General features: G+C 35.3%; 2 protein-coding genes across 2 annotated transcripts in view; one reads left to right on the top strand and one right to left on the bottom strand.

Annotated features, from left to right (window-relative positions):
* The window catches only part of LOC105254148 (nesprin-1), a 95,375-nt gene extending 86,884 nt beyond the window's left edge, over window positions 1–8,491 (top strand). Inside the window, 7 exon segments of the mRNA XM_025406823.1 lie at window positions 642–3,377; window positions 3,791–3,975; window positions 4,696–4,734; window positions 5,040–5,546; window positions 5,656–5,899; window positions 7,377–7,426; window positions 8,272–8,491. Coding sequence (XP_025262608.1) covers window positions 642–3,377; window positions 3,791–3,975; window positions 4,696–4,734; window positions 5,040–5,546; window positions 5,656–5,899; window positions 7,377–7,426; window positions 8,272–8,491 — 3,981 coding nt within the window.
* Window positions 8,492–10,314: 1,823 nt separating this feature from the next.
* Window positions 10,315–14,406, bottom strand: LOC105254147 (protein HIRA homolog). Its single transcript, XM_011262649.3, has 11 exons — window positions 14,164–14,406; window positions 14,015–14,077; window positions 13,779–13,889; window positions 13,065–13,660; window positions 12,663–12,944; window positions 12,318–12,577; window positions 11,694–12,249; window positions 11,132–11,321; window positions 10,775–11,059; window positions 10,610–10,704; window positions 10,315–10,537 (listed from the first exon to the last, which is right to left on the bottom strand). Exons 1-11 carry the CDS (start codon window positions 14,198–14,200, stop codon window positions 10,415–10,417), a joined length of 2,598 nt encoding a protein of 865 aa, XP_011260951.1. The 5' UTR covers window positions 14,201–14,406; the 3' UTR covers window positions 10,315–10,414.
* Between the last annotated feature and the right edge of the window lie 1,865 nt (window positions 14,407–16,271).

Genomic DNA, 16,271 nt, shown 5'->3' with positions numbered 1-16,271 from the left:
AGACCTTCCTCGAATATCTCACAATTAAAATATTTTTCAAGGATCGATGTACACATTTGCCGGTACTTAGAAAGTGATAGTTAGACCCGCGGCGTTAGGCCGCTTTAGTCTCATGTATTAAGGCGTCCATCAGTTCTCGGGCGGTGCACCATTGGTGCTTGGCACAACCTCGATCATCGCTTCGCACGCGCGTTTATATTTTAATCGCAGTAGTTCCGAAACAATTTGTTATGTCAAGGCCGAAGGGCTTAACCCGTGGTGGCAATTACATCAGTCACGAAATCTGCAACAGCTGAATGGCTGCAACGCCCGTGCACACATCGTCGGCCGAAACTTTCGAACTTGAGAACTGGTGCCGCGTCGAGTTACATTTTTCAACGCGAATTCATAGCGTTCACTGTCAACGTCGATCGGTATAAAAGCGATTACATACGATTACACTTGCTAGGAGGACGTTATTAATCATGATTTCTTCGAGACTGTTAAAAATTGTGCTCCATAAATCATGTTATCGAAGATTCGCGGAATCAATTGCGTATATCAAATTTATTCCTATCTTTTTCCTCTTATTTTTTAATCTATTTCTTAAGAACCCCCCCGAATCGACAAATCGTAATCAGAAGAGCTTATCCAATTTTCAGAATCTGATGACGGTGGATCAAGGTGAGTCCAACGAGCAGCTGACAGTGCTGCGGAACCATCTTCTTGCGTTGACTCGAACTGAACCGCAGCTTCAATTCATCAAGGATCGCGCGTTAGATATGTCCGTACAGGAACCGTCGATAGTCGAGGTGATCCGATTATGGCAACGTGTATTTCAAGAAACCTTCCAACAGTATCATCGTTTGTCGACGCGGTTGATCCGCTCGCAAGACGTAATCGCCGCACTGAAACTCTGGGAGGAATATCTGACACATGTGCAGGACTTCCTGTCGACCGGCGTACCTAGTGACTACAACGGTCTATCGGAACATCGGAATCTCTGCGAGATCCATCGGAAGCTTCTACCTGAGCAACAAAACCTCATGTTAACGGTACGGCAAGAGGAGGAACATGACAGGTCGGTCGCCGAGCAGTTCAACGCTTTGACTAGTCTGCACAACGAGACATTGGCGAGAATATTAGAACGACACGGGGCGGTGCGCGACAGAATATCGGCCTGGGACAAGTACAGGCTGGATCAAAGTAAATTGCTAACATGGCTAAAAGAAGTCGAGAAAGAACGGCAACGTATGCATCTGCAGTTTATTCACCTGAGACGGCTCGACAAGATCCTACAGAGAATTCAGGCATTATTGGATAAGGTACCAACCGGCGAGACGCAGATAGAATCCCTTCAGAAGCAACAGGAATACCTTCTGACTAATTGCGAGGAAGCACTAGCCGTTTCGATACGCATGGAACATGCTGCGAATGCGCAACGGATTGCCAATCTGCGTGCCGGCCTCGAGACCTGGAGAGACTTTGTTCAGAGAGTACAGAAGTTGTACGAGGAACACATCGAACAGTCCAACGTAATCACTGCGATCTTCCAAGAAATCAGTCAGGCGTTGAGTGCGGCTTTTCACGCGAAACCGACGAGTCTATTCAAAACGAAGGAACAATTAGATTCACTTCAGCATTTGAGAACTCGTCTGGCTGATGCACAACGTAATCTCGAATCTCTCGGTGTCATAACGGAACAGTTGAGGGAATGCCTAAGTCCGAGTGACATGAAGACGTTAAACCAGCATGATGCACTTCTGTCACAACAGTACGGCGACCTTGAGTATCAATTGGCCCTGTTAGCGTATAGGCTTACGGAACGTTGCAATCTTCATGGTCGATGGGAAAATAGGTTAAACAAGTTGTTGTCATGGATAGAAGACACCACGCTCCGAATGCAGGACTATAACACAGTAGCGTTGGACGAGCCCGAGGAAACAGTGAAGCGACTCGCAAATGAGCTGCAAGCGGAGATGAGTTTGAAACAGCGCGAACTCGAATGGTTGCAAAATACCGGACAGGAGCTGATAGATATCGCTGAGGAGACGGAGAAAGCAAAGCTCCAGCAATCCTTGGCCGAAGTTAATAAAAAATGGAATCACCTGATGGTTGATGGCAAAGCGAGAACCAGCAAACTAGTCGATCTAATTCAAACTATGAACTCGTTACTGAAGAAGATAATTGATCTACGAGCTTGGTTGACAGGCATCGAGAGTCAGTTATCGGAGGCTCTCATAATCGAGAAACCCATGCAGAAAAGTATCGATAAGAAACTCGAAGATCACGAATATCTCAAGACCACTATCGAGACCGAAAGCAGTAATATCAGCCAAGTGTTGAATCTGTGCGAGCTCTTGTTGAGCGATTGTGACACGTGGAAAGCCTCCTTTAACACAGATGCAATAAAGAATGGTATGAACTACCTGGAGAAACGATGGAGAGCTGTATGTATCAAGACTACTGAGCGCAAAAGAAGAATCATGACGATTTGGAAATGGTTGCAAGAACTAGATAAAATTAAACACGAGTATGAACCGTGGCTGTCCAAAACGGAGAAGTCTCTATCGGAACTGGAGAAAAATCTCACCGAGGTCTCGAAGGAAGAATCAGAAAAGTTAATGGAGAAAGCTAAGTCGATCGCTAGAGACATCGAGGCGCATCAAAAAGCCTTGAAAGTCCTCGAACAAACGTTCGGACGTTTGGCCAAGTCTGGACTGGATCCTGATAATTTCAAATCGCTCACGAGTGAGACGCGGAAGATTATCGACAGGTGGTTGGCTGTCGGAATGAAAATCAACGCAATTATCCCGAGCCTCCAACAAGAACAAAAGACCTATCGCGAGTTCGTATTCATGCATGGCGCAGCGGTAGTAGGCCTGACACAGGTAGACGTTCGCTTGACGCAGATGCAACATCTCGCTACGCCCGAACAGAAATCATCCTTACGACGAAGACGTCAACAGTTGAAGGAGATTGAGGAAGAGCTCGACACTCAAAACGTCACGTTGCGAAAGGCGGATGAGCTTGCATTAAAGGTCATGCAGGAGAGCAATTCTGATGACGTGGCCGCGATTCAGGAACTGGTAGACGAGTACCAATTATTGTGGCGGGATATCAAGGGACGGGTAACCGTGCTGAAAACGGACTTGGAGATGCAAGAAAAATCGGAAGTGGACGAGGCGGTGCAAGTGGAGACCTTAAAATTCGAGCAGGACACTGCAGTTCAGGTGGATACTCTACCGAGACTTATCAAGATGACCTCGTGCGATGCTTATCTGATGGAACTGGAAGCTGCTTTGAATGAATGTAATAACGCCCTGAACACTCTGGAAGCAGCGGTGACGCCTGATCCCGTTTCCGGTCCTGGACTCAACACAGCTGCGAAGAATATCGTAAGACTTTTATCAGTTAATTCTGTTATGTTTTGTTTGTATATATGTACACATTTATTCCAATCGAATTCAAACGAGCACCTATATATATAGTTTAATATGATTTTCAAATATATCCATTTTTCTTATCTTAAAAATTTATTATATATATATATAAATTTTATTTATATAAATTTATTATATATATATCCATTTTTCTTATCTTAAAAATTTATTTAAGAAGTGGAAGATTGAGAAAGTCATAAAATTATATAAAAAAACATCAGAAGTTAGAGTGTATTTAAATAATGAAAATTGTTCAAAAAGTTAATTAGAAGAAAATAATAACGTTAAATACGTTAATCGATATTTCTCTGATGTGAAAATTATTATAAGCTACTGAAAATTATTATAAGCTAACGCGCCTATTACAGGCTAAACTGATTGGAAGTTGTCAGTCTTCAATAGAACTAGTACGCCACTTTCATACTCTACTCATGGAAGATGGCAAACTGAGTTTAGGAGTTGCTAAAAGTAGCGAAGTAACAACACTAGAAGCACGATACGACACACTTATTGCATTAGCAAGAGCACGTGAACAACAAATCAGAGAGCTCAGGTAATTTTTTTTTAATTTCATTTCAATGTTTATGCAAGTCTCAATAATGCATTTATTTTATTAAAAATCGTTGAAAATATTGCTCGACGAATTAAAAAAGCGTGAATTGATTATTTGATTATAAAAACAAATAGAAATAATTGTGTATAACGTGATCTTTGAAAATGCTAACTCTTGTTATTATTTACATACATACTTCAAAGTCGATCTCGAGAACAAAATCTTGTATAAAAAAATTTTATTCTATAAGTTCACTTATATTTACATGAAAAATTACTTGCATTTTATTTGTATTACAATTTTCAATATTTTATATATATATATATATATATATATATATATATATATACGCAATTATTTCTTATACATATATACTTGATATTTATTTTTAACAATATTTCATAAAATTATTAATATAATAAATTAATATAATTATTAATATAATTATTAATATAATCTAATAAATTAAATATAATCGCATCCATTCAGACGCATGCACTTTTTTTTATTTCCATGCCATTAACGCTTTAAATAATAAATTAAATAATAATCGATTATTGTATCATCTCTAACTATATCTCATAAACTTCTTCAAACATTGCTTCAATTTTTTATTTTTTTTCGCCAGTATAAATGCAATAATATTGATTCGTATAATTTTTAATGCAGATGATAATGCTTAAGCCGATTAAAATAATGCCTATCCATTATTCTACACAGATCGCCCATCACTGATGCTTACGCTTTTCCATGTGATCAGTGAGTAACTAATCATATAAAAATTTTTAATGTATTGTCAAAATACAAGTTATGAATATAGTATCTTATGTATAACAAATTAAAATATATCTAACACGCTTTTATAAATGTTAATGCTTCACAAATATTAAATGAATTCTAAAAATGTTATTATTTATAATTTTAACATATATATATATATATATATATATATATATATATACATTAAATAATAAATAATTCATTCAAAAAATATTTGTTTAATCTGTTTAAATTATAATTTAAAAAAATATTACACATTTTAAAGATAATCATAATTCTTACAGCGATAATGGCAGACTGACCTGTCCACTATGCTCTCGCCGCAATTGGGCTCAGTTGGACAATGACTTCTGGCGTTTGGATAAATGGTTAGAGTATGCCGAAGGTACGCAAAGTGAGCAACACTCGCCACCCAGTGACATAGAACAACTAGAAGATGTGATTCAAGATCATCGCGAATTCTTACTTGATCTTGACAGCCACAAGAGTATCGTAACAAGTTTGAATATAGTCGGCGCTCACTTGGCCGATCATACCGAAGACATAGAACGCGCGAAAGAGCTTCGCGATCGATTATCTGTGGCGAACAACAGATGGGAAAAAATTTGTACAGCTGCCGTGCAATGGCAAGAACAATTGCAAAATGCCCTCATGACAAATCATCAGTTTTACCGCATTATAGAGGAATTGTTAGCTTGGCTCGAGCGCACCGAAGTTAATATTCGAGCCAGCGAACCGATTGATCTGACTGAATCTACCAATGTTATAGAAGTAAAATATAATAAATTTAGGTAAAAATTATAGAGATGTATCGCGTTTAACAAATACGATATATCGAAAAGTATTTTCATACATAGAAAAGTATATTATACCAAATTCTTAGTTTATCTTTATTTTCAGGGAACTGCGAAATGATCTTGAGCGTTGCGAGCCACGAGTAATATCGTTGCAAGAGGCGACTAATCATCTTTTAGATGAACAGACGGAAACTAGAATACGTTTGCAGGAACTACGATTAAGACTGCAATCGTTAAGAAGATTAACCGGAATCTATACTCTTAAATTAGGAGCTGCCCTTGGGCTGGACCCGCGAGATGTTGGTCTCGCCGCTACATCAACATCTCTCGCATCTCTTTCACATGACGTAAGTTAAATTATCTATCTACACTAATAAATCTATGTCTGATTAAAACAATCGTATAATTTCATTAATATTTAAATATTACTATCGAGCTTATATATATAGTCCTGAAGCAAATTTCGCATGATACGATTGATGACACTGGCATATATATATGTATATTAAATCTAGACTGGATAATAGTAGATGATATTGGTATACATAATATTACAATATTATACAAATCTCAACAAAGGTATATTTATAATTGAAAATGAAAAGAAAATTTCGCCTTTCGCGTCGAAAATTATTGCGAAAAAATTCTAATTTTGTAATGCATTATCACATATTATCACATATGTAAATTTATTTATTAATATGCAAAATAATTTATATATATTATAATTACTTGTGAAATATTATATAATATTATATAGAATTTTATTGTATTTATTATGATCACTTGAATTATTACTTTCTTGAAAAATAAATTTTTGATAGATTTATGTTGAGCTTCAAGAGATTGACAAAATGATAAAAATAAATATTTTTATATTGATTTTCTAGAGATAAATTTTCAAATTATTCTTATTTTTAGATATAATAAAATCAATTATTTTTATCATAAACCATTTTTGTAGATTTTATAGTTCTTTTATTTAAGAAATTCTTGCATTTTTGTGTCCATTTAAGATACCATTTAAAATTTATAAAATTTTATCTCTAAAAACTTTACATTCAAAATAACTTTAAAAATATTTACTATTACATGTTCATTTGTATTGTATTATTTCTTTTTTTTTTTAAATAATTCAAACTTGCTATTATCAATTAATTTAGTTGTTATCAATTTTTTTGAAAATAAACTTGTTATCATTACTGTTATTCAATAATAACGAAATATTACAATTTTGGTATCTCTTGATAAAGGCGCATTTTTTTGGTTTTTTTCTAAGAATGCAATTCGATTATGATTCGTGTTGAACTAATTTTTTTATTTTTCACATAAATCATAATCTTGACATTTCAGTATTTTAAAAATTTTCGTTGTTAATTTACTTTTTTCTTTTTTCTAGTAGAGTAATATAAAATAAGTTTTAAATATGCATTAAAAAATGCATATTTAAAACTTATTTTATATTACATTAAAATATGCATTAAAAAATTCGTATTTGCATTTTATAATTTCTACAATAATCACTCTTATATCACTCGAAGAAAAATGATATTTGTTTTTATTTATATTTCTATATAGGTAGTTCTATATAGGTTCTATATAGGTTTATTGTAAATTATTGCACAATGTATTGTTAATAAAATCACACGACTTTAACTTTTCAAGGCGAGAAGCTTCGTCTCATGATTATATATATATAAAAAACAATTGAATAAATTTCGATTTTGTATTCATTGAGAGAGATGACGCTTCTATGCCTGAATTATTCGTAGTGATCACTTGCACAGTATCTTATTGTTTGTTTTCTGTTTTATTAAACTGTAGCTACTCGACGAAGCTGCCTCTGGAACTGATCAGCCTCACACCAGCACAAAGTATGTTATTTTCTTTTTTCATCTTTTATTGCATAATATTTGTAGATTAGCATTGTGATAAAACTTCATTTATCGCGCGTGAGTGTGTGTGCGTGCATGAATGTATGTACGTATGTGCATATGTATGTATATTGTATGTATGTATGTACACAAACACAACGGTATATACAAAGTATGTAATTTAAAGTATATAATTTGCCACTGTGTGTGAATGTTGTGTACAAGGTGATTTAATTTAAATTATCCATTTTTATATTGCCAAAATTTTTGATTAAAAAAAAATTCTATATAAAAGTTGCAGAATTTATAAAAGAATATGTATAAAGGAAAATATTCAAAGAAAATATAAAAATGCTGATGCTATTGCTTTCGATATCTTTTTTAAAAAATCATATAAAAGTCTTGATCTTTTTAAGATCAATTTTTTAAAATAGAAACTTCCATTTCTTTATTGCATATTTTTTGTAATCTTAATGTCTATAATTATGTATATAATTTTTATTCTCAAGTGACGCAATTTTCTAATACCATTTCGGTATAATCACATTTATAAAAAAACAAAAATTGTAAAAATATAAAATTAACATTAAAAAATAACTCTTCTTTATATAATAATTTTTGATCATTCTGAAAATGCTCTCTATAATTTCAAGAAAATATTCCATCAGGCACTGCATAAATTATGTTACATAGAGACATATCTCTTTCCTCTTTATTTATTCTAATAAATAAAATTTATTATATTCGTAATAAATTCTAATAAATAAAATTTATTATATTCGTAAAATATCTCCGCTCCAATGGAAAATTCCATTAAATTTTTCATTGTTGAAAACTTGTTTTAGTGGTGACGAAAACAACGGAACAGTGTTGGCGCGAGGATATCGCTTCCTAGGAAGAGTCCTACGAGTTTCTATACCGATTCAAGCGCTAATGCTATTATTGCTTGGCGTCGCATCGTTGGTACCGTCTGCAGAAGAAGATTACAGTTGTATGCTCTCTAATAATCTCGCCAGGAGCTTTACGCCGATTGCCCTTTATCCGAATGGACCGCCACCAGTGTAATGAATGAACGCGATGTATTGGTCGCTCTCATTTCGCTGTGTACATGACTCGAAATTGGTCCTCCGCAAATATTAGCAAGCCAATGTAAGAAGCATAATAAACAAATTTCTTTTACTTTCCCTCTACAATCAGAGGACATAAAAAAAGATAAGATTCGTACTGTCCTAAGTTTGCCTCATTAGTATTTCCATCGGTCGCAATTATAATACATATAGAAAAATCTTTATATACTATAAATATAGTAATTTTACATATGACGTATTTCTACGTAAATTATGTAACGGACCAAGCGGTAATTGAGAATATGTATAAACCGCACGACAAGAACGCATTCTTTAATTTATTGTACATATATGATATTGTATATCCTCCCGATGTTTCGCTATGCAAAATCTCATGCTATTCCCGCGCGAAATATGCGCGATCGAATATTTCAGTATGACAATGAATCCTCAAGAAAATATTCGTTGTAAAAAAAAACAGCTGATTTGCTCTCGAAGCGTTCGTATATACATATAAGCTTATGTCATAATCAAACGATGTGTTTAAGTTGAAATTAGAATACGATTCTATCGTCATGCTTCGCGTTTGCTAATTTCTATTGTACAGAGTTTATTTTTATTTCTAAACGCGAAATGTGTATACAACGAAACACGATAAAAAAGAACTTTAATGATACATCTTTCCAGCATATAATAAAACATATGTATGCGTTAAACCTGGATTAACGCGCGTTTCTACTATATGCAATATTCATGATAGAGGACATAAGAAATAACTTGCCTAACTTTATTTTTTATACGTTGCGTTTATATATCGAAACGTCGCGTTGAATCGGTTTTGGAGAGCAGAAGGTCCGACTTGGAATCTCTTTCTCTCTCTCTCTTTCTCCCTCGATTCAACGTAATATTATGATAGTTGATGGTGCTAATTCAGAACACAATTTCTTCCATAAGGAAGAATGGCTTGAAAAGAAACATCAATTGCAATCGATTTGCTGTTACATTAATATTCCATGAATAAAGTTAAGAGAGAAGTTAAATAATGACTGTGTGATCTATTTCTAAGAATAACGAGACAAAAATAATACCAACGCACAGAACGAACGCATTTAATTCATCTTATTCAAAGATTAATTAGCTTGTGCTCACTAATTATTTATTTTGGAATTTTAAATTCATTGTAAATTAGCATCTGAAATACTTCACGTATGTATATTTCAAACTTCCACAAATGTCCTTTTAATAACAGATTTTTTGATTAATTTGGAGATTTTACGTTATTTACCTTAATAAAAGTATGAAGAAAAATCGTTATTTTTTATAAATTTCCAATTTTTATCATTATATATCTTTGTAACTAAATTTTAAATTAAAATTCTATTAAAATAAACTTTAAGATTAAATAAAGAATGTTTTGTGCTAATCTTTTAACTTAACAAAGTTTAATTAGTAAAAGACTCTTTTTCTTGAATTGCTTATAACTGAAATTTATTAATACCATTTTCATGCAGGAAAAATTATTTCCAAATTGACGAAAAAAATCAGTTATTAAAAAGACAATTGATGCTTTTGGAATACTCTATGTATACATACATACATGAACACGCGCGTATATGCATACATATAAAAAATTTACCTGTATCGTCATTATCCGCATCCATTTTCCTAAAGTAATTCATCCATTGTAAAAAATGGGATTAAAATCGGATAATTTTTTCATGTGTGATAAATGCTATTGTACTAAATGTTGTTTATTCCTTATAATACATTTATACCTCAAGTGTGGTATGCCAAACTGCAAATGTTATAAAAACTGTACAGTCTTACACATCCATAATATCTTTAACATTATACAATATGTGATATCTAAAAGAAAACATGAATTGTTTTGAAACAATGAATTTGCATTGTAATGAATGAATTAATTAACTTGATTTTTCAGTGTCGTTAATTGCTCCGAATACTCGAGGTATAACCTTTGCCAACGAAGATGACTACCAATTACAGTTAATACATCACCCAAAAGTTTATGCTTCTTTACTCCCTATATTCGGATATAAAAAATAAGTTAATTATTTGATATAATTAAAAATTAATGATATATAAATAATATTACCAAAATTGCAGGCTCCCATATGCTCTTAGAAGCTGATGTGTGACTTGGGCCCAAAAGATCATCCAAAATTAATCTTAGACGTTTCTCCAAACCATCTAAAAAGATATTATAAAAATAATTCAATAGATAGATGCACGAAAATACGATACAAATTGCATGACTTACCTTGCGTTAATAAAAATGACACTAAAGCCATGAGCCAATAAATATATTCTTGAGCGCTTCCAAGAGCTTTAGATGCGAGTAACTGTTGTTCTAAATAAGAAACCACGCTTGGTGCGCTATGCGGTAACCGCGGATTTGGCAAAGTATTCCCTGCAGTTCTGAGTAATCCTTCTTGCAATGACGATAAAGGTCCTCTAGGAGCTCTATTTCCAGAAGTGCTCAGTACATTGAATGACGACCATCGCCATATAGGATCTTGGCTATCTCCAATTAACAACCATGTTCCTATACAATATTCAATGATCGTTTATGCATAATGAACAATCATACGAGCGAAAAAAGAAAAAATAAACTTACCCATGTCTTTATGGTATATATATGCTCGTGCATTAGTAAACGCTATATGAGGCATTCCGTTGTACAGAGTGCACGTCAGTAAAGATGTTCCAGGCGGAGCCAAATGAGCAGCTGAGGTTGAAACAATCATTCTACACGTATTCCCTATTTCCCACACACGAATTGCACCACAGCTTGATATTACCATCACCTATTATATAAATTATTTCATAAATAAACAATATTACATGTAATATTACATATAACATTTGTTTAACATAGTATAACATTTGTTTAAAATTGTAAAATTTAAAATCATTATAATTCAATTTCTTATTTGCTATAGATATACATTTATGTCGATTGCTAAATTTTGTTTATTCGTGAATGTAAAGATTACTATCGAATCTAAATTATGAATCTTGTCATACATCATATGCATCATATGCATATATATATATATATATATATATATATATATATGCATATGATGCATATGATGTATGTGTCTCATAAGTACAAAACTATGACTATAATATATAAGAAAAATAATCGACTAACAATCGGAAATTGAATAAATTACCGTATTTCCAACAGCATGAACTTTTGCCAACGGTGCTGGTGGTGCTAATGGCGGTGCTGGTCGGGATCCTTTTACGGGATGAAATGTGTGAAGACTTCCGTCTTCCAAACCCAAAGCTATCACAGCTGGTGATGCCGCTAACGCTACAGCGCTATATCCTAAGTAAAGGTCCCATGTCGATTCGGAATCTGTGCCTCTGAATACTTGCAAATGAGCTAAGCCCTGACTATTAGTGACTGTCACAGCATAATGACCTGCCTGCTGAGACAATGAGCTGGATGGCTTCAGCGGAGGCAGTAGCATCTGACCTCCAGCCTTGTCAGATACAAATTTAGGTTTTTTATTCGGTGAGGAATGATGTATTTTCGGCGTTGTTTGTTCCTTGCGTTTCAATGTAAGAGAGACTGCCGGAATATCGATAGCAGGTGATTTTACGGACGATGAAGTAACATTAGGCGCGACAACATCGTTGCGTTTCTCTATCACAATTAAACTTTTTGTTTGTACTTTACTTGTAAATGTCGGTGTGCCTAAACTATTGCTGATATTTGTATCCCTAAAAATTGACAATAGATTCAATGCAAGATTAAAGATTAAATTCAAAATTGCGACAAATTAACTTACGTTGTATCTGCTGGCGGTGGAATAAACATAGGTGTAATTCTTCTTTTACCATCCGAAGTCCTTGTTTCAATTTGTTTATTAATAGGTCCTTTAACCAAAGTAGCCGAACTATTAGTGGTCGGTGGAATGCTTGGAGCAGATGACATTTGAAGAGATTGATTTGACACGGGTGGTTTTAAATTGAGAAGTTCCGGAGCTTCCATCACCATACAACTTCCTTGAACTAATGGTTTGCCATACAATCGCTCATGAAGGCTGCTCTACAAATGCAAAGAAATAAATAACCCATTCTCAAATAAAATATTTAAAAATAATAAAAACTGCATATGTAATATGTATAATTACTTGTTCAGCAGGATCGAGAGGTTGTCCTAATTCCTGTTGAGTGAATTCAATAAACACAGCAGTACCATCCCAAGAACATGCAGTAAGGCGAAGACCACATGGTGACCAACTAGCATCTAATACAGAATGTGTAAACAATTCATGTATTACAACGAGAGGTCTTTTTAATGATGTTAACCACACAGATAAAGAACGATCTCGTGATCCTATTGCAACACAGCAATACTGTTGTGGTTTAGAGGAACCTGGCTGCTTCTTCTGTAGAATATTACCATTAAATCTCTATAAAGAAAAAGAAGAGGATGTAAATATGTATATCTCATTTATAAATATCTTAATATTACTTTTGGTAGAAGTATATTTTCAATCCAAAAAACAAAATAAAATGTTTTTAATACATACAACACAAGTTACTGCTTTCCTATGTCCAACAAAATCTTTATCTTGTGTCCAACCATCTCTTTCTATTATTTGTGCTGTAGGTCCTCCCCCATTCATTGCATGGGCAGACACTAAATACTGACCATCCGGACTCCAAGAAAGCCTCAGGACATGAGTTGTTCCACCACATTCATCAAAAGGTTCAGATATCAATGCTGCTTCCGTCCAATCCGTTGTACGCCACACTCTCAATGTTTTGTCATCAGATTGAGATGCTAAGTATTTTCCCACAGGATCCCAAGTAATACCTTTTACAAAACCTGTGTGTCCTTTTAACACAGCAACAACTGCAGGAAATTTTGAAGCATCCCACACTATCACACTGTTATCTACTGAAGCTGAAGCCAGCCATGGACTGTGTGGTGCCCATGCAAGATCTAGCACATCAGCTTCGTGTGAACGTAAAGTTGCAATACATCTCCAAGCTTCCACACTGGCCTTTCCACCAAAAATAGAACTTCCACCTGATCCTGATAATCTCCAAATCATAATAAGTTTATCCACACCACCTGATGCCAATAATCCACTGTTGCTCCATCTCACACAATTTACACAGGCTATATGCAAAAAATAAAACATATGTATATATGTTTTATAAGTTATACATATATGTATAACTTTTATATACATATATGTCAATTTATAATATATAGAAAATAAGAGATAAATTATTACCTAGATGATTATCTAATTGGCAAAGCATTTTTGGAACATTAGGATCCATTTCAGCAGTCTCATCAACTACTGGTTCCATGTTCCATATGACAACTCTTCCAGAATCACCACCTAATATTTAAATATACAAAGAATGAGAATAAAATTTTCAGCATTATTCTAACTAATTATTTTAACTTAGCAAATATGATTTCCATTAAATAATAAAATATTAGAGGAAAAAAAAAACAAAATACCTTGACCACCGGTCGCAAATCTTCTCCCATCGGGATGTATATCAATGGAAAATATCGGATATCCTGATGAAAAAAAAAGATTAATAATAGATTTTTCGTAACAACAGAATTGTAAAACTATTCAAAATAGTGCGATAAACTTTACGAACCATCATGAGTAACCCAATTCGGTTTGACTAGCTTCATTTTCTGTTATTATCGTTTGAGACTATGTAATTGTTCACAAACTTGATAAAAAGAACCCTTAAATTTCGTTACATCTTAGGTCTGTACAGATCTACAATAATTCATTCCCCATAAAAAGGGAATATGCCTCCGGCACAATTTAAAAATTTGCACAGAGCATAACCTCCCATCAGTCATATATACTTTAAGGCTATCACACACGAAATTCCACGGCTGTAAGCATAAAGGTACCTTTAAAGGTGCAATTTCATTGACGCGAAAAAGTAGCGTCAACCATTGGTTGAACAATGAAAACACTACTTTCTTTTTAGCGTCAATAAATAAAGTTCAAAGGTGCGGCTCATTGACGCTAAAAATAGCGTCAACCATGGTTGAAACTGTTTAGGTGCGGCCTCATTGACGCTAAAAAGTAGCGTCAACCATTGGTTGAACAAAGAGGTAAGTATAGTTGCTTCATTGTTCAACCAATGGTTGACTCTACTTTTTAGCGTCAATGAGGCCGCATCTTAAAGCGGCCTTTTCATTGACGCTACTTTTTAGCGTCAATGAAATTGAACCTTAACAGTTGGCAGCCCTACGAGATAGGCTGTGCAGCACTGCGCGTATATAAAATAAATTTGAAATCGCTTCTAGCCTAACCATCTTCACGCGATCGACTTTATTTGAATTGCACGGCATCGCATCGAATTATGATGCGGCGTCGATTTGTTCGAACGTAATTCGGGACATCGCGATGCTGTATAAGCGTCGAATGAGCACGAATTGTCACGCAAATATGATAAATCACATCTACTCACCGTTCACCGGCTGTTCCACAGGCCGCTACACTCGCTCGCCTCGGGACGTCCCATTCCGATCTTGATGCACACGATGTCATCAACGCGAACGCGCGACACTTTATTCGGCACTCCCGATATTCGCTCGCATCCGATAATCATCATCAAGGGCGCAAATAACGCGACGCGACTTCGCTCCATCTTCGCGATCGCGCTATCACTGAACTGTGAAAAATAGCTGTCGCGCACTTTCACCGACATATTATGAAAGTCGCGCGATCATCCTTGGACACTTTCGACGCTCTTTCACTCGCGATATTCTTTTAAAAACGGTTAAAAGACGCGAAAAATGCGGACGTACGACGATCCGTGTAACTGCGTATGACTCCGATTCACGTATGACGCGTATGACGTAGCAGTCACGCGCTAACATGGCGGCCGAACCAGTGCGCATTTGTTACTGCGCACTGGTTCGGCCGCCATGTTGGCGCATGACTGTACGTCATACGCGTCACTGCTACGTCATACGCGTCATACGTAAATCGGAGTCATACGCAGTTACACGGATCGTCGTACGTCCGCATTTTTCGCGTCTTTTAACCGTTTTTAAACGAATATCGCGAGTGAAAGAGCGTCGAAAGTGTCCAAGGATGATCGCGCGACTTTCATAATATGTCGGTGAAAGTGCGCGACAGCCGTTTTCGACAATTCAGTGATAGCGCGATCGCGAAGATGGAGCGAAGTCGCGTCGCGTTATTTGCGCCCTTGATGATGATTATCGGATGCGAGCGAGTATCGGGAGTGCCGAATAAAGTGTTGCGCGTTCGCGTTGATGATATCGTGTGAGTTTGTGTGCATCAAGATCGGAATGGGACGTCCGGAGGCGAGCGAGTGGAGCGGCCTGTGGAACAGCCGGTGCGTAGATTTGATTTATCATATTTGCGTGACAATTCGTGCTCATTCGACGCTTATACAGCATCGCGATGTCCCGAATTACATTCGGACAAATCGGCGCCGCATCATAATTCGATTCGGTGCAATTCAAATAAGTCGATCGCGTGAAGATGATTTTGCTAGAAGCGATTTGAATTTTGTATACGCGCGCGCAGTGCTGCACAGACAGCCTATCTCGTAGGGTTGCCATCTGTTAAACGATAAATTTGTTTGATCTAACCTAACCTAACCTCTCAGTGTCTTTGGATATCGAATGTAAACACAAGCGTATGCTGCCTGGATTGTATCATGCTTTAAAAAATAGTATTTAATTATTTCATTAGTTTATTACATTTTATTAC

The sequence above is a fragment of the Camponotus floridanus genome, unplaced genomic scaffold, assembly GCF_003227725.1.
Source record: "Camponotus floridanus strain SB8 unplaced genomic scaffold, Cflo_v7.5 scaffold156, whole genome shotgun sequence".
Classification (NCBI taxonomy): Eukaryota; Metazoa; Arthropoda; class Insecta; order Hymenoptera; family Formicidae; genus Camponotus; species Camponotus floridanus.
The sequence above is the reverse complement of the archived record's forward strand: the minus strand, read 5'-3'. Positions and strand labels throughout refer to the sequence as shown.

Bases quoted from the DNA above. Each gene is read 5' to 3' on its own strand.
- LOC105254147 (XM_011262649.3), bottom strand. From the start codon at position 14,200: ATGAAGCTAGTCAAACCGAATTGGGTTACTCATGATG. The intron at 12,945-13,064 runs GTATGTATTAAA...TTTTCTTTATAG, and splicing joins GGAAAGCAGTAACTTGTGTT to AGATTTAATGGTAATATTCT. The intron at 11,322-11,693 runs GTAATTTATTCA...TTTATATAATAG, and splicing joins TTCATGCTGTTGGAAATACG to GTGATGGTAATATCAAGCTG.